The sequence below is a fragment of the Arabidopsis lyrata genome (assembly GCF_000004255.2).
Source record: "Arabidopsis lyrata subsp. lyrata unplaced genomic scaffold ARALYscaffold_6, whole genome shotgun sequence".
Taxonomy (NCBI): domain Eukaryota; kingdom Viridiplantae; phylum Streptophyta; class Magnoliopsida; order Brassicales; family Brassicaceae; genus Arabidopsis; species Arabidopsis lyrata.
This window is the reverse complement of record NW_003302550.1, coordinates 5,681,490-5,696,123: the sequence shown is the minus strand read 5'-3', so window position 1 is coordinate 5,696,123 and position 14,634 is coordinate 5,681,490. Positions and strand designations below refer to the sequence as shown.

General features: G+C 36.7%; 5 protein-coding genes and 1 long non-coding RNA gene across 16 annotated transcripts; 5 read left to right on the top strand and 1 right to left on the bottom strand.

Annotated features, from left to right (window-relative positions):
- The first annotated feature begins 2,181 nt into the window (after positions 1–2,181).
- Positions 2,182–3,077, top strand: LOC9309717. Its single transcript, XM_021023053.1, has one exon. The coding sequence runs from the start codon at positions 2,710–2,712 to the stop codon at positions 2,920–2,922; it is 213 nt and encodes a 70-aa protein (XP_020878712.1). The 5' UTR covers positions 2,182–2,709; the 3' UTR covers positions 2,923–3,077.
- A 1,162-nt stretch (positions 3,078–4,239) lies between these two features.
- On the top strand, positions 4,240–5,305 carry LOC9309716. Its single transcript, XM_021021410.1, has 2 exons — positions 4,240–4,519; positions 5,029–5,305. The coding sequence occupies exons 1-2, from the start codon at positions 4,365–4,367 to the stop codon at positions 5,102–5,104; spliced, it is 231 nt and encodes a 76-aa protein (XP_020877069.1). The 5' UTR covers positions 4,240–4,364; the 3' UTR covers positions 5,105–5,305.
- A 100-nt stretch (positions 5,306–5,405) lies between these two features.
- LOC9307671 (ABC transporter I family member 11, chloroplastic) lies at positions 5,406–8,599 on the top strand. Of its 3 annotated transcripts, XR_002331139.1 has the most exons (12): positions 5,406–5,710; positions 5,805–5,865; positions 6,052–6,131; positions 6,226–6,277; positions 6,381–6,514; positions 6,604–6,718; positions 6,802–6,888; positions 6,956–7,004; positions 7,233–7,317; positions 7,530–7,642; positions 8,115–8,193; positions 8,342–8,599. XR_002331139.1 is itself a non-coding variant. In XM_021021409.1 (11 exons), exons 1-10 carry the CDS (start codon positions 5,616–5,618, stop codon positions 7,606–7,608), a joined length of 837 nt encoding a protein of 278 aa, XP_020877068.1. In that variant the 5' UTR covers positions 5,406–5,615; the 3' UTR covers positions 7,609–7,642; positions 8,342–8,599. The 3 variants fall into 3 exon arrangements, 2 of the variants coding, with proteins under 2 accessions (XP_020877068.1, XP_002873647.1); XM_021021409.1 differs by lacking the exon at positions 8,115–8,193; XM_002873601.2 differs by lacking the exon at positions 8,342–8,599 and having other exon boundaries at positions 8,115–8,322.
- Positions 7,869–10,138, bottom strand: LOC9309715 (protein LAZY 1). 2 transcript variants are annotated; one of them, XM_021021408.1, is made up of 5 exons: positions 10,074–10,138; positions 9,935–10,001; positions 8,739–9,496; positions 8,319–8,544; positions 7,869–8,128 (listed from the first exon to the last, which is right to left on the bottom strand). In XM_021021408.1, exons 1-5 carry the CDS (start codon positions 10,077–10,079, stop codon positions 8,109–8,111), a joined length of 1,077 nt encoding a protein of 358 aa, XP_020877067.1. In that variant the 5' UTR covers positions 10,080–10,138; the 3' UTR covers positions 7,869–8,108. The 2 variants fall into 2 exon arrangements, with proteins under 2 accessions (XP_020877067.1, XP_020877066.1); XM_021021407.1 differs by having other exon boundaries at positions 7,869–8,544.
- Positions 9,490–11,841, top strand: LOC110227360. 8 transcript variants are annotated; one of them, XR_002331148.1, is made up of 4 exons: positions 9,490–9,763; positions 9,916–10,382; positions 11,030–11,112; positions 11,420–11,841. It is a non-coding gene; the product is annotated as an uncharacterized LOC110227360 (long non-coding RNA). The 8 variants fall into 8 exon arrangements; XR_002331147.1 differs by having other exon boundaries at positions 9,907–10,382; XR_002331144.1 differs by having other exon boundaries at positions 9,859–10,382.
- A 322-nt stretch (positions 11,842–12,163) lies between these two features.
- Positions 12,164–14,579, top strand: LOC9307670 (pentatricopeptide repeat-containing protein At5g14080). Its single transcript, XM_002873600.2, has 2 exons — positions 12,164–14,086; positions 14,170–14,579. The coding sequence occupies exons 1-2, from the start codon at positions 12,379–12,381 to the stop codon at positions 14,418–14,420; spliced, it is 1,959 nt and encodes a 652-aa protein (XP_002873646.2). The 5' UTR covers positions 12,164–12,378; the 3' UTR covers positions 14,421–14,579.
- Positions 14,580–14,634: the final 55 nt, after the last annotated feature.

The window sequence follows — 14,634 nt, the reverse complement described above, 5'->3', positions numbered from 1 at the left end:
TATATGCAGGAAAAAAATTGATTTTTTTTTTACTTTATATATTATATAATGATTCAAAACAGTTAAAGACAAATCAAACAAAGATAATAGGAAAATCATAATTATAAATCTTAATCAAATCTTCTAAATATATAAATTATTAAATATAAAATATCCGGTGTATGAGTTGGGTTAAATATAACCCGACCTAATAAAATTTTTTGTGAAATTTTTTTTGAAACGGATTGGATATCCAAATAACTCGGAAGCATTTTTACCTATCCATCACAAAGTGACTGCAAAAATACTAGATAACTAGATTTTAACCCGCGGTACACCGCGGGATGATTTATTTTTAAAGTTAGTATAAAAATATTTTATAAATTGTATCTCCTTATAAATATTTATTTATATTAGAGTTTACAATTGTTATTAAGTAACGGTATACCACGAGTCCACGAGACAATTGTTAAAAAACTGAGGATTTAACCCGTATTAAAGCGGCATGTTAATGATATTTATAAATATTGATTCAAATTCGTCCGCCATATAAACCCGTTCCAAAATATAACCCGTTCCATAATTTCTTAATCCGTCCCGTGATTTGTTTTTATTTTAAAATTTAATGATTATTTATTATATATAAAAGTTTACAAATCATAACATTCTCTAAGATATTTATATTTTAATAAACTGAAGATTTAATCTGTATTAAAGCGTCATGTTAATGATATTTTAAAATTTTATAAATATTGATTCAAACTCGTTCACCATATAACTTTGTTCCGAAATATAACCCGTCCTGTAAAAAAAATTAAGGATTTAATCCGTATTGAAGCGGCGGATTAATGATATTTTAATCTTTTTATTATTGTTGATTCAAAAACTCGTCCCGCCAAACCTGTCTGGCCAAAAAACTCATTTATTTTATTAATGTTGATCTTATTGACGATATGATTCTGAATCATTGTCTAAATATTTTAATCGATGTAGAACGTTGAACGCACATTTTCGTCAATTGGATAATATATGTCCGTTTTTTAAATTTCGAATCACAGTATCTGTTAGAAAAAAAATTGATGTTTTTTTTTTACTTTATGTATATGATGATTCAAAACAGTTACAAACAAATCAAACAAAGATGATAGGAGAATCATAATTCTAAATCTTAATCAAATCTTTTAAATATATAAATTATTTAATATAGAATATCCGGTGTATGAGTTGAGTTAAATATAACCCGACCCAACAAACTTTTTATGGGCAAAATTTGTAAACTGGTCGGGTATCTAGATAATCCGGAAGCATTTTTATCCACCCGTCACCAAAATGACTGCAAAAAATACTAGTATAGATTAGCTGTATTTATTTGCTATATTTAATAAAAGGACACATCTTTTCACTAAAAGAATCAAAAGAGTACAAAAATCATTATCACTTTAAAGATCATGAAGTCGATCTAGAAAATCTTCCGTTCTAAGTTTATTTTAAATCTAAAGATCCGTTCTAACTTCTAAGTTTATTTTCTGTAACCAAAAACGTTTTTATTGCGTTGTTCTAGAAAACGTCAAGGTTATAGATGAGTAAATTTACTTTATAATCGACGAGAGCTGTTACTACTGTGGTGGGGGTGGTTCCACCGTGACCTGTCGTTAAGGTTCAATCCAACGATCCACCTCTTTTTGTGGGGTTATGAATGTTGGAAAATATAATTAAAAACTTACTTTGTAAAAAAAAATAGTGTGTATATATAACTTAAAAATAATACACAACTTGCAAACGTGTATTTTTTGCCAGTATGAACGCAACTTGCTTGCATGCATGTGTTCTTTGCAACATAGCATAAGACACTGTTTTACTTTTTGGCATTAAATCAATTGATGAATTATGAATATGATTGGTTTGCTTGGTTATACGTTTTCTTATCATCAAGGATAGCATTTGGAAATCAAACAAGAATTGGATGAGAGTCGTTTTCCCGTATCTTTATACATGAGAAAAATATATGTAAAGATATAATTAGTAGACCAACATGCCATTAAAGAAAATGTTCGTATCAACAAATAATAGAAAACATGCATTAAACTTATATATATATATATATATATATATATATATATATATATAATAAAATAAAGATGTGAGCGGCTTGACTCGGATATGGATAAGTTTTAGATTTATATGGACAGCAATTGATTTTATCATCTTTGTTTTTGGCACATAATGTCGTTTCCTAATCATTCGATCAACTTATCCATTTGATATTGTATTCAAATAAGTCGGGAGTAACCGCTATTTTTATAGAAAATAACTTACTAGACATATATACAAATTCTTATTATGGATTTATAGAATAAAGAGACAGACTCTCAAAGGCCAAATGTCTCTCCTAACAAAAACTAAATAAAAGGCAAATGTCTCTTATAGCAAAAAAACAAGAGGGAGAACAAATGTTTGTGAGACAAGAATCAGATTCTTAGCATACCCAACAATCAATACATAGTGTGACAATATTCTAATATATAGGTTTGATACATTCGAGTAGCTGCAGGGAATCGTTCTTTCCTTCACATTGTATACTTCGTAATTTCGTCCGGTTCAAGCCACTGTTTCATTATGATCCTCCATACTAATTCAAGCATTCTATAAAAGTACATACATGGCGGATGCATATAAACGTACACACTACCTAGCTCCTATAATAAACTCGTTGATTTTACATATATTGGAATGGGGTTGAATTGGGGACCAGTCTTAATGTCGGTGGTTCTGTTCATCGTATTGACGCCCGGAGTATTGTTTCAGTTTCCGGGGAAGACCAAAGTGGTTGAGTTTGGCGGTTTTCAGACAGGCGGCGCAGCCATTGTCATCCACACCCTTATCTTCTTTGCGTGCATTACAGTCTCCCTTATCGCTCTTCATATCCACATCTACGTTGCCTAATTAATTTAACATTTAATTATTTTGTTTCGTCCCTCTTGCGAGCTGCTTGTATGATGTATCCCTTAACTTCTTGTCTTTTTGTTATTGTTTTTGATAAGCTTTGATTTATGATTACCATTTAAGTACTTGTTCGTACAATGAATCCTTTTTCTTTATTGTTTTGCTGCTTCTAGTTATATCATTTCTTATATATGAACATCATTGATAAAGAAGCATGCAAGCGCAGATGAGATCAACTATTCCTTTTTCTAGATTGTAATGTAAGAATATTAATACGGATATAGACACATATATAGTATATACTATAGTAGACAATCATTGAAGACTATACAATTAGATAAGGTATAATAATATATATTAAGAGATATTGTATTGACTTTAATATCGATGATAGAGTTGCAAATGAAAACAACATATGAAGATATCAATATTGATAGAGTTGCTAATGAAAACAACATGTGAAGTGAAGATACGTTGATATATATCAAGGATTAAGTTATTCTCTCTTTACTCAAACTTGCACTCAATCAGAACGAGCTATCGTCACGTCAAATGTACAACAAAATTCACCAGTTTTTGTTGTTTTTTGGTCAAAGATTTCATCAGGTTTAAACCTAGCTTATAAGTAAAAACAAATACCCGTCTATTTCACTGTATTAGAATGTCCCACATTGCTTGGGATTAAGATCTTTGGGTAGTATATAAAGGATGTGACAATCCTTAACTTTTGAGCTAGTTTTTGGGTTAAGTTAAACCACATTCCTAATATGGTATCAGAGCCCAAGGTTGACCCAACAAGCAAATTTCCCACAAAAATGGTTTTCTACCTATGTGGCCCATATAAGTGGCATGTCTGGTTGTATTTCTGAGATGTTGGGTTTGAGCTGTTTCCTGTTGGACCGTTTCCTACCAACATCTCGAAGAGACCTATTAGAATGTCCTACATTGCTTGGGATTAAAATATTTAGGTAGTATATAAAAGATGTGGCAATCCTTAACTCTTAAGCTAGATTTTGGGTTAAGTTATGCCACATTCCTAATACACTGATGTTGATGATTAGTCTAAAATTCGACTTTGCTTGGTCAAAGATACGTAAGTTTACTACACTGTACATTAAAATTTGTAATAGAAAAAGATAAAAAAATAAAAAATCGTGTCAACATGAAAAACTCTGCGTGGCCATGTCATATGTTACATTGCACACCTTGGGGTCGAATTGTGGAGCTAAGTGGGCTTTAAAGAATCTTAAAAAGCCCATATAATATGGATAACGACGGCCCATAAAGAAGGGGCCATGAGTCACAGTGAATCACGCACGATGAACGAATCATAGCCTTGGCTGCTTCTCCAAGTAAAAAACACATAAGCCCTCTTTAAATCCCTAGCTAAGCTTCCACCGAGAAGTAGTTCAATCTGATTTTGCGGATCGTTAATCGGAACAATGGGTTTGACGAATTTCATATTGACGGTAGCCGGAGTAGGCGCTGTGGTGATGCTATTGAGGAGCGACGTGAAGCAATCTGTCACCGTCTTAAGGCGTAACGTCAAGCACATCCGCCACTGGCTCGAAGAAGAATCCTCCGCCGCCTCCTCCAAGTTAGTCTTCTCTCTCTCTCTCTCATGATTCCTTTTTGATTTCCCCTTTCACGAAGGTGATTTGATTTCGTAAACTGGTTTAGTCTTCTATTTACCGATTTTTTTCTTCCACTTGTGATATTTTGATCATATGTCAATGATCTGCAGCTGCTAGTTTCAAAGTAATTGGAATTATAGAGAGTTAACCAATTATTTAAGAAAATTGCTTCTCTAATTCTTTTTTGATTGAATTTGTATCCTAGTATCGAACCAAAGATACAATGTTATTTGTGGAGAATTTAAAGATAGTTGAAACGATTTTGTTGTAGTTTCTATTGCGATCATCAGTTGTATTCAAGGATCACTGAGATTTGGTAACTTAGAGAAAACTGAAAAGATTGATTATGTGGTTTGGGTGGGTGGGTATAACTGTGTTTTATTGATCAGTGTTGGTGTTGGTGATAGATTTGTAGCAAAAAGCAAAGCAAGTTTTGTGTGTGTATGACTGATGAGTTTGATGCGGTTTTCAGGGCAGCTGAGTCCATAAAACCAAAGGAAATAGAGACAAAGGTTCCGAAGAAGGACATTCCAAAAGAGAAGGATTAGTGTCCCTCTAAATATACACGAAGGGTCTTTGTTAGAGTCGAATATATGACTTTGGTTTCAACACCATTGTCTTACTTGACTATTTTTAGCTGAGAGTTTTGGTTTTATGTTTAAAGGGTTCTTGTCTCAATCTCACCTCTTAACGTTTAAGCATTCTTGGAAGTGGCATAATAATATAGTAATCTCTATCTTCTTTTGCAATTACCTAGTTTTGAGTTTTCACTACTCACAGGGTATTGTTCTTTTATATCGGAATTTTAATTGAACTGAGCATTATTTGTGAGTTGTGTGACCAAACATTCCAAACCATTTTTTTTTTTTTTTTGTAAACCATTTAAAGGAAAAGAAAATTGCCTCGAAAAGCCCAATTAAGGCCCAATCTGTCAATCGCTTACGATATAATCTCACCAGGATTCTGATTTCCCGGCAACGTTTTCCGATACTCAATTTTTTCTTTCTTCTTTGAACTTCCTTGTTCGAGAACTTGGCGAAGAAGCTCATACATTTGACAATGGCAGTGTCGACGTTTTCGAGCCCCACGGCTGTCTCCGGCATCGCTGAACCACCAGCATCATTCTCCTCCGCCGCAATTGGCTGGAAGCAACCGTACGCCACTTCCTCACGACCTCCAAAATCTTCCACTCTCCTTGTAGTCTTCATCGCTACTTGATTGCTCACCGTGTTTTCGTTTCCGTGACAGGTTGCGTTTTCGGAGGAAGAAGAAGCCTCGAGTAATCTCGTGCGATTATTCTTGCATCGAGGTGGGTTCCCAGTTCTTCACTTATTCTGGTTAAAACAAAATTATGCATGCCCTTTGAATATATCCCACTTGAGATTCGTATTTAAAAGACTAAAATCCGACTCTGGTCAGATAAAGTGTTCTTTCGTTTGAGTGAATGTCGTTGATACAACTTTCTAAATGATTGGTGCCTTACATTTATTTTCAGGTTAGGGATGTCTGCTACCGTCCTCCTGGAACACAATTGAATATCTTGAATGGTGTTAATTTTTCCCTGCGTGAGAGAAGGTAGTCCTTTTTTTGCAAGCATTTTAAGTTCGTTCTATGAAACGTTTTGTTGAGGCATAAAGATGTCTACTAAAGAGTTAAATCCTTTTTGCAGCTTTGGCTTGATTTTTGGCAAGAGTGGGAGTGGTAAAACTACCCTTTTGCAGGTTCGTTGTTTCATTAGCTCTTTATATCATACACAGCTCTCCGGCATTGTTCTTTTGAGTTTTTTTTTTCTAAGTCTTAGCAACTTCTGGGTCTCTTCTGCAGCTTCTTGCTGGGCTAAACAAACCGACATCAGGTTCCATTTGTATCCAAAGATATGGGGATGATGGCCAGCCTAAGGCGGTTCCTGAGTTGCTGCCCACTGAAAAAGTAGGCATTGTTTTCCAGTTTCCAGAGAGGTAATAGTCATTATTATCTTCTTCCTTTTTTCATCTTAACAGGTTTGGTGCTGCTGTTTATGTGACATGAAACTGTTGGTTGTGGCAAGATTCTTTGTTGCAGATAATGTGCTTGATGAAATTACTTTTGGTTGGCCAAGGCAGAAAGGTAGTTTGCAGCTTAAGGAGCAACTGACTTCGAATCTCCACAGAGCATTTAATTGGGTATCCTACTCCTCCTGGTTCGGAAAGTGGTTATATTATGTCCAGCGATCTCTCTTATAGTAGCTTTCATCTTGAAACGTTAGGTTGGATTAGACAGCATCCCACTTGATAAAGATCCTCAGTTACTAAGTGGAGGCTACAAACGTCGACTTGCACTAGCTATTCAATTGGTGAGAACAAAGATTTTTTTCTGTATTCCAAAGTGTGACCTCTTCTAAATAGTCTTCCCTTTTATAGGTGCAAACTCCAGATTTACTGATACTGGATGAGCCCCTCGCTGGTCTTGGTATGATTTTGCATCCTGCGTCTTCTAATTCTTTAGTTTTCCTATCCTGTTGGAGAAACAGTTGCTTGATATCCTTCTCTCCCAGGGTTTTCTGCTTCTTATTCTTTACAGAAGATGTTTTTTTCCTTTAGCGTTCTCTCTGCATATGCTCTGCGTTTCTTTTCTTTTGCATGAAAATCATGAAAGTTTTCTCGTACTATTTCATCATTGATTTTGTTCTGCAAACAGATTGGAAAGCACGTGCAGATGTTGCAAAGCTCTTGAAGCACCTTAAGAAGGAACTGACTTTACTTGTTGTAAGTCATGACCTAAGGTATGGACATTGAATCAGCGCTTTCCCTGCACAAATAGCTGTTCAGAATTTTGCTATACAAGCCTTTCCGGGAATCTTTTTTTTTTCCCATGTATTCATCATGGCCTGTCTCAATTTAAATCTCTCGCAAAAGTCATGTATCCAATATCTCCCTTTAACACTAACGGCTAGTGCATTTTCTTCTCTCACTTTTAGTATGAACCTTTCCGCAGAGAGTTAGCGGCCTTGGTCGACCAGTCATGGAGGATGGAAACAGGGGGTGTTCTTCTTGCAGAACGTCCACCACTTTAGTTCAATGTTCACTATTGCGGAAGGTCCATACCAGGTTTGGCTCGGATGTTATTGATTTTTTCGAGTATTGTTGCAAAAAAGTGATACAGGCTTTTACCCTGGCATAGGTTTTTATTGCATGAAATTTTAGATAGATAGCCGCTCTTCCTTTATGGTGGATTTTCTATGGAAGTTCTTTTGTGTAGGAGATAATGATATGTTATGCCTTATCAGTTGAGAGAGAAATAGTATGTCTCTCATCTGAGATTAAAGCATATAACTGGATTTGAATCTATGCTTGCATTCTCTTAATTATATTACTCCAAACAATGTATGTATATGAGATATCTTGCTGCAATTATAACACCCTGTAACATTTATTATTACATAGAGGGGCGTAATAAGCATTCCCAGTAAGTTTGAACACATTTTCCTTAATTATACCACACAAATTCACACATGCATGAAGTGACATAATACACTCACACTTCTTAGTTTACATATTTCTTCTGATCCCTTTGCTACAGCTCCAACACGAAGTCTGCAAATCAATTATGGATCATTAGCTGGTTGGGCCACAAGCAGAACACTTGTGCATGCCTAAATGTCAGCGTATCAAAAAATTTGTTTTTCGAATAAATATCCTACATATTCGTAGAAGCATATTCTTCCTCTGAGTTAAATGGGATTATGCAAACAATTCTATTAATTGCATATGATGGTGGACTTACAATCTTCGTCTGTCTTGATCCAGTGTTCTCCGTTTTTGGCTGAGCGAGAACTTCTCAGCTCATACTGGATACATCTATTACTTGCCTCATGACAGGGGTTCACCTTCTCGAATGTTAAGTCAATAGAATTTGCTTTGCTGTTTTTTGGATTTGCCACGCTGCTGTATATTTCGGTTTCCATTATGGATTCTTCTGGATGTACTTTCCTATGGAAAACTTGTACCATCTGCACTCCTCACATGAAATTCAAGTTTGTTAGGAGCAAGCTTTTCATTGGAGTATATGATAGCTCCAGAAAATGCTATCAAAGTAAGGGATAAATCATCTGAAGTTTGGTTTATAATTCAAGATGTAGCATGTATCACACAGGCATTTTTTTAGATGATAAGTTTTGAAAAAGCAGAGCTGAAAAAGCCACACCTTTTGGAACTTCTTCTTTGTGGAATCCACTTCAGTTTTACCACTGACAGAGCTCCTTGAGGATGGGTGTATCTTTTTGAGTACCTTCTTCACAAGATGCTTTGCGGACTTGTGAGCTGAACTGGTTTGCTTCTTTTTCTTCCCATATATGTTTTCTGAATTTTCATCTAGCACTTCTGTTATTTGAAACAGCTCGCCAAGTGATGCCCTTTCTTTCTTCCCTGCAATCTTTGTTTCTGGGAATTCGTTTAGAGAGCCAAAAAGATACTCTTGGAGTGGGAACTTCATTGGCTGATTATCTTTTTCATCATCTAGACCCTCAATGGCCTCAATGGTGGATGCAATAGTGTTAGTGTCACTGTTTCTTCCTGATGGTTGGTGGTGTCCTTCTTTAGCTTCAGCCTCAAGGAACTTCTCCAATTCATTGCTTATGAGCTTCAAATCATTCTCTGTCACATCTGCATCATCTATTGCCGGGTCCTCAAATGACATGCCAAATGTTGGCGTTGCTGGTTGTTCATCAAGAAGTGTTTCTCCACCAAGGGTTCCAATTGCAAGAAATCCATCAAAAAAATCACTGTTTCTCTCATCCTTGAAGTTTTCTTCTGTGTATCCCTTGGGTCCTGCGAAGGAGCTTTCCTGGAACAGGTTGACCTGTTTTCTGAATCCAGTATTGTATCTGGAGCCAGCACATGCTGTGGGGTAAACCTCTTGGCTATCAAGGGATGGATGAGCTGAAAGGATGGAATAGCTGTTACCTGAAATAAGTAAGAACGGCCAGTGAGATTTGGAAAAGATGCATTTGTGCAGGAACTAGGGAAAATGTCAAGTTATTGCAGGCATGATATTGACTGGATAATAATCGCTAGGGAGAGATCTGGTTTAGCTGCTATCACTCACAAAATCGAAGCGCAAGACAAAGTTGGTGTCACGCATATTGAGTAGGTGAGCTTTTTATTCAGCTAGCTGACACCCATCACAATGCTTTGCACACAAGTGCAGTCATGATCCTAGTCTTTTATCAGGTCAGCAGTTTAATTTTCTAGAAATGGATGTTAAGAGTAGTGAGATAATTACTCATCCCTGAAATGCTTGCTAAGTTCTATTGCTAGTCTCCTAGAATTCAAACACACTTCCTATTCTTGTTCTACATATTTGACAAGAAAAGATGTTCCAGAGAAGTACAGTCAAATTACCAGTTGAAGCATCTTTCAATGGCTCTTTGCTATTCTCCCGGAACTTATGGTGCATCCAGCCCCAAAACTGCCAGAAAATAAGCTTTGGTTAGTGTTAGCTACAAGATAGTTAATTTTTTTTTTAAGATATAGACCATACCTTCATTTTTGTGATTCAGTTGCTACACAAGACTAGAGGAGAAAGTGACTTTTATAGAGAACAATGATTGGTAAAGTCTTAATGTGGCAGTGAATTGGTTGCAACTGTATCTCAAGTCTTTTAGGTTGATGACAGTGGAGACCAACACCAAGAAAGCTACAAAATTTTGGTTGGCCATTCTCTTTCAAGATCACATCAAGAACAAGTTGGAGGGCCATTACGTACATGAGCCCCTACTGTTGTGATTACATGACGCGCAAATTCATTGATGGAGTAGCTATCCGTAATTACAATCATCAATCATCTCAGGTATTACTACAAGATAGTTAATTTGAGTTTCTATATTATAAAACTGTAGATTTTATGTGACGTTCATGAGCCACTAATATTACATTTACAAGTCATTTGCAAATAAAGCATACATAAATAGTGGCTGCAAAATCAATTTTTGCTATTGCTTTGTGTTGTGTAGACCTTGATTTTTAGACATTCTTTCCTGGAAATTGCTATGAAATGTTCCATCCGTAATTTGTACACTAGAAGGGAGTCTTCATTCTGTTTGAAATCTAATTCCATAGGTACAAACTCTTTCTGTGTTTGATTATAGTAACAATGTAAACTGCTTTTTACACTGATGCTGCTTTGCCTAGAGATTAGTTCAATTTTATTTGAAACAACGCTGGCTCCTTGCTCACTTAGAGTGATTGAGGCTGCATTATGTTCTTAGAGTGATTGAGGCTGCATTATGTTCTTAGAGTGATTGAGGCTGCATTATGTTCTTAGAGTGATTGAGGCTGCATTATGTTCTTAAGAGTGATTGAGGCTGCATTATGTTGTAATAATGTTCTTATATAAAGAGTACTGGTCTGTTGATCTGGCTGTCTCCGACAAAAAAGAAAATGTATATAGATTGATGACCATCCTGCAGAAAAGTAAAGAAAGAGTACTTTTTCCAGGAAGCATATGGGAGCTCCGTGACAAAACAACGAAGACTTTGGGGCTAGTTGATTCAGACAAGTGAAGCTGTCCACGACATCAGGTACTGTTGTTTGCTTCAGTGTTTTTAATATTACAAGCTCGTAATGCTATGGGTTTGTTTTCCTTTATTAATTATCCTACAGTCATTTCCTTAGCGGTAGAAGCGCATAGTTATGTTTTAGTAGATCAAGTAGGAACGCATAGTTATGTTTTAGTAGATCAAGTAGGAACTTGTTAGAGGTAAGGATTGGATGGTGAATCTTGAACCTAGGCGTCTATGTGAAACACCATAGAGAATGCAGATTAGATGAGTTTGAACAGGTATGAAAAGATAATGATAAAGCGAATGGGTTAATTTGGGATTACAGGGAAGCATCTTTTGGGATGAAAGAAAGGAACAAGGGACAAAGGAACAAACAGAAGTAGGTAGTATTGTTGGTATGGGACCAAGAGGGGAAGCAGTACACTTTTGTGCCTGATTTAAACAAACTTACAAATGCTAAATTTTGCAATCTGGAGTCACTTCCATTGTTCCCACTCCATTATCTTCTATTTTTTCTTAAGAATGTGATAGACTTATGTCAAATTCACGTGGACACTCGATAAGTCGACATATCTTCCTTTCCTGTTCCTCAATCATATCTTCTTTTGGTATATTTTCCAACATTTTCACTTTCCTTATTGTATCTCCAGTCGACATTTTTCCCAACTAGATGATCTATTCTCTCTTTTTTCTTAAAACAAATTTTAATTACTGAAACCATAATATGTAATGATTTCTTTTTTCGTCTTCTTCTTTTAGTGGGTCACTCCAATAGTCCCCAGCTGCAAGATTACCAAAAAGTGATTTCCTCTCATCGTTTTAACTGATCTTGACCGAGCCAAAATAACAAATTCCGAATCAACAAATAAATTAAACTTCAATTTCATTAGAAAGTTTTTGCAAATTAAAATGTTTTACAAAAAAAAAAATAAAAAGCAAAATTGTATCTAAGCGAGCCTAAAAATATCGGTTTCCTTTTGCTTTTTATAGTTTTTATATGGAAAAAAGTGGCGGTGGTTGTCATGTATGTCTTGTTGTTAAGTTGTCATTTTCCTCCAGGAAACTTCTCAATTCTCATGTAAATAATTGAACGACATTTATTTACTGGTGTTTTTGCAAGATATTTTGATGGGCCAAAAATGGGTAAGTAATAAAGAGTAAGCCTGGATTAATCTCGTATGCAAAGTCATGATTTTTTGGGTCACTAAAAATCACTTTTTTGAACTGGGCCAGTATGCGTTTGACTTGTAACTCATGGACTGATTAACCAAACTTGTCAGCGACATGAAAATGTTGACGTCAGCTTCTCGGCGCGGCGGGACCTCAATTAACCGGACCATGCGACCTGCGGCGGAGCTTGCGGTGAGGATTGGCCGTGAGCTTCTAAAAGTTTCCGGAAGCTCTCGATCAGCTCGGATATGGAGTCCATCGGTTGAACAGAGCCTTCACGGTCTCGGTTTTCGTCACTCAATAAGCCCTTCGCTTGTGGCTCGAGTCATTGACCCGTTTCTCCTGAACCACCATTCCCTCGCTCTCGGTTTCTTCAATTGGGCTGCTCAACAACCAGGTTACTCTCACGACTCCGTCTCTTACCATTCTATCTTCAAGTCTCTTTCGCTTTCTCGTCAGTTCTCCGCCATGGATGCCCTCTTCAAGCAGGTCAAATCGAACAAAATCCTTCTCGATTCTTCCGTGTATCGCTCCCTCATTGATGCGCTAGTGTTGGGTAGGAAATCTCAGAGTGCGTTTTGGGTTTTAGAAGAAGCTCTTTCGACGGGTAGGGAGATTCATCCCGATGTTTGCAATCGTCTTTTAGCTGCTTTAACTTCCGATAGGTGTTTTGATTATGCACAGAAACTGTTTGTCAAAATGCGCCAAAGAGGTGTTTCTTTGAATACTCTTGGCTTCGGCGTGTATATAGGAAGTTTTTGTACAAGTTCTGAAACGGATCAGCTCTTGAGATTGGTGGATGAGGTTAAAAAGGCTAACTCGAACATCAATGGTTCCATTATTGCTCTGTTGATTCTCCATGGTCTTTGTAAGTCTTCACGAGAAATGGATGCTTTTTATATTTTGGAAGAGCTGAGAAACATAGATTGCAAACCGGATTTTATGGCTTATAGAATCATAGCTGAAGCATTTGTAGTTACTGGGAATTTGTATGAGAGACAGGTTGTTCTAAAGAAGAAGAGAAAGCTCGGAGTAGCACCTAGGAGCAGCGATTACCGAGCTTTCATACTGGATTTGATTTCCGCTAAAAGATTAATGGAGGCTAAGGAAGTAGCTGAGGTGATTGTGAGTGGAAATTTCCCCATGGATAATGATATCTTAGACGCGTTAATTGGATCGGTCTCTGCAATTGATCCAGATTCTGCTGTTGAATTCTTAGTTTACATGGTCAGCACAGGGAAATTGCCTGCTATTCGGACTCTGAGCAAATTGAGTAAGAATCTCTGCAGGCACGACAAGAGCGACCATCTGATAAAGGCTTATGAGCTTTTGTCAAGCAAAGGTTATTTCTCAGATCTTGAGAGTTACAGTCTGATGATATCGTTCTTGTGCAAGGCGGGGAGAGTCAGAGAAGGTTACACTGCTCTGCACGAAATGAAGAAGAAAGGGCTTGATCCAGACGTGTCACTCTATAACGCTCTCATTGATGCTTGCTGCAGAGCGGAAATGATCCGTCCAGCAAAGAAACTGTGGGATGAGATGTTTGTGGAGGGCTGCAAAATGAATCTGACGACATATAATGTACTTATTAGGAAATTATCAGAAGAAGGCGAGGCAGAGGAGTCTTTGAGGCTGTTTCAGAAGATGCTTGAGAAAGGGATAGAACCAGATGAAACAATCTATATGTCACTCATTGAAGGCTTATGCAAGGAGACAAAACTTGAAGCTGCTTTGGAAGTCTTCATAATGTGCATGGAGAGGGATAATAAAACAGTTGCAAGAAGACTATTAAGCGCGTTTGTATTAAATCTATGCAGCAACGGTGAGAGAACAAATATGTCTTCTAGTCTTTTTTAATTGCCCTAAGTCAAGTTTCTGGCTGATTTATTTGGTGTATGTGTGTAGGCCATTTTAGTGAGGCATCGCAGCTGCTGCGCAAGCAAGATCACTTAAAACACACAAGTGCACATGTTGTGTTGCTGAAATGTGTGGCAGATGCGAAAGAGGTTGAGATTGGAATCAGACATATGAAATGGATCAAAGAGGTATCGCCATCTCTTGTTCACACAATATCTTCTGACCTGTTGGCGTCTTTCTGTTCATCATCTGATCCTGATTCCATTCTTCCATTTATTCGAGCAATTGAGCACACATAATTACACCGATAGGCTATTAGATTCCCCAAATTGTATTTCCCTTTATTCTGTGTAGATTCCTATACTGCTGTAATCGAGATCTCTGGGTGACTTATATGTTACAAGTCGTTTATTGTCTACGTAAGAATTATTCTAATGAATATAATTTATCTCAAGGTATATATGCCATTTAGTTCCTTCTTTTTCTCATCATGATGAGCCTTTTAATGTTTTA

What these genes read in the sequence shown, in the direction of transcription:
- LOC9309717 (XM_021023053.1), top strand. Translation starts at nt 2,710, where the DNA reads ATGGGGTTGAATTGGGGACCAGTCTTAATGTCGGTGGTTCTGTTCATC.
- LOC9309716 (XM_021021410.1), top strand. Translation starts at nt 4,365, where the DNA reads ATGGGTTTGACGAATTTCATATTGACGGTAGCCGGAGTAGGCGCTGTG. An exon ending in TCCTCCGCCGCCTCCTCCAA is followed by an intron (nt 4,520 to 5,028) that starts GTTAGTCTTCTC and finishes TGCGGTTTTCAG; the next exon opens with GGCAGCTGAGTCCATAAAAC.
- LOC9307671 (XM_021021409.1), top strand. Translation starts at nt 5,616, where the DNA reads ATGGCAGTGTCGACGTTTTCGAGCCCCACGGCTGTCTCCGGCATCGCT. An exon ending in GCAATTGGCTGGAAGCAACC is followed by an intron (nt 5,711 to 5,804) that starts GTACGCCACTTC and finishes TTTCCGTGACAG; the next exon opens with GTTGCGTTTTCGGAGGAAGA. An exon ending in GCGATTATTCTTGCATCGAG is followed by an intron (nt 5,866 to 6,051) that starts GTGGGTTCCCAG and finishes ATTTATTTTCAG; the next exon opens with GTTAGGGATGTCTGCTACCG.
- LOC9309715 (XM_021021407.1), bottom strand. An exon ending in ATTGAAAGATGCTTCAACTG is followed by an intron (nt 9,497 to 9,934) that starts GTAATTTGACTG and finishes TACTTATTTCAG; the next exon opens with GTAACAGCTATTCCATCCTT. An exon ending in CAAAGAAGAAGTTCCAAAAG is followed by an intron (nt 8,545 to 8,738) that starts GTGTGGCTTTTT and finishes TGAGGAGTGCAG; the next exon opens with ATGGTACAAGTTTTCCATAG.
- LOC9307670 (XM_002873600.2), top strand. Translation starts at nt 12,379, where the DNA reads ATGAAAATGTTGACGTCAGCTTCTCGGCGCGGCGGGACCTCAATTAAC. An exon ending in ATTAAATCTATGCAGCAACG is followed by an intron (nt 14,087 to 14,169) that starts GTGAGAGAACAA and finishes GTATGTGTGTAG; the next exon opens with GCCATTTTAGTGAGGCATCG.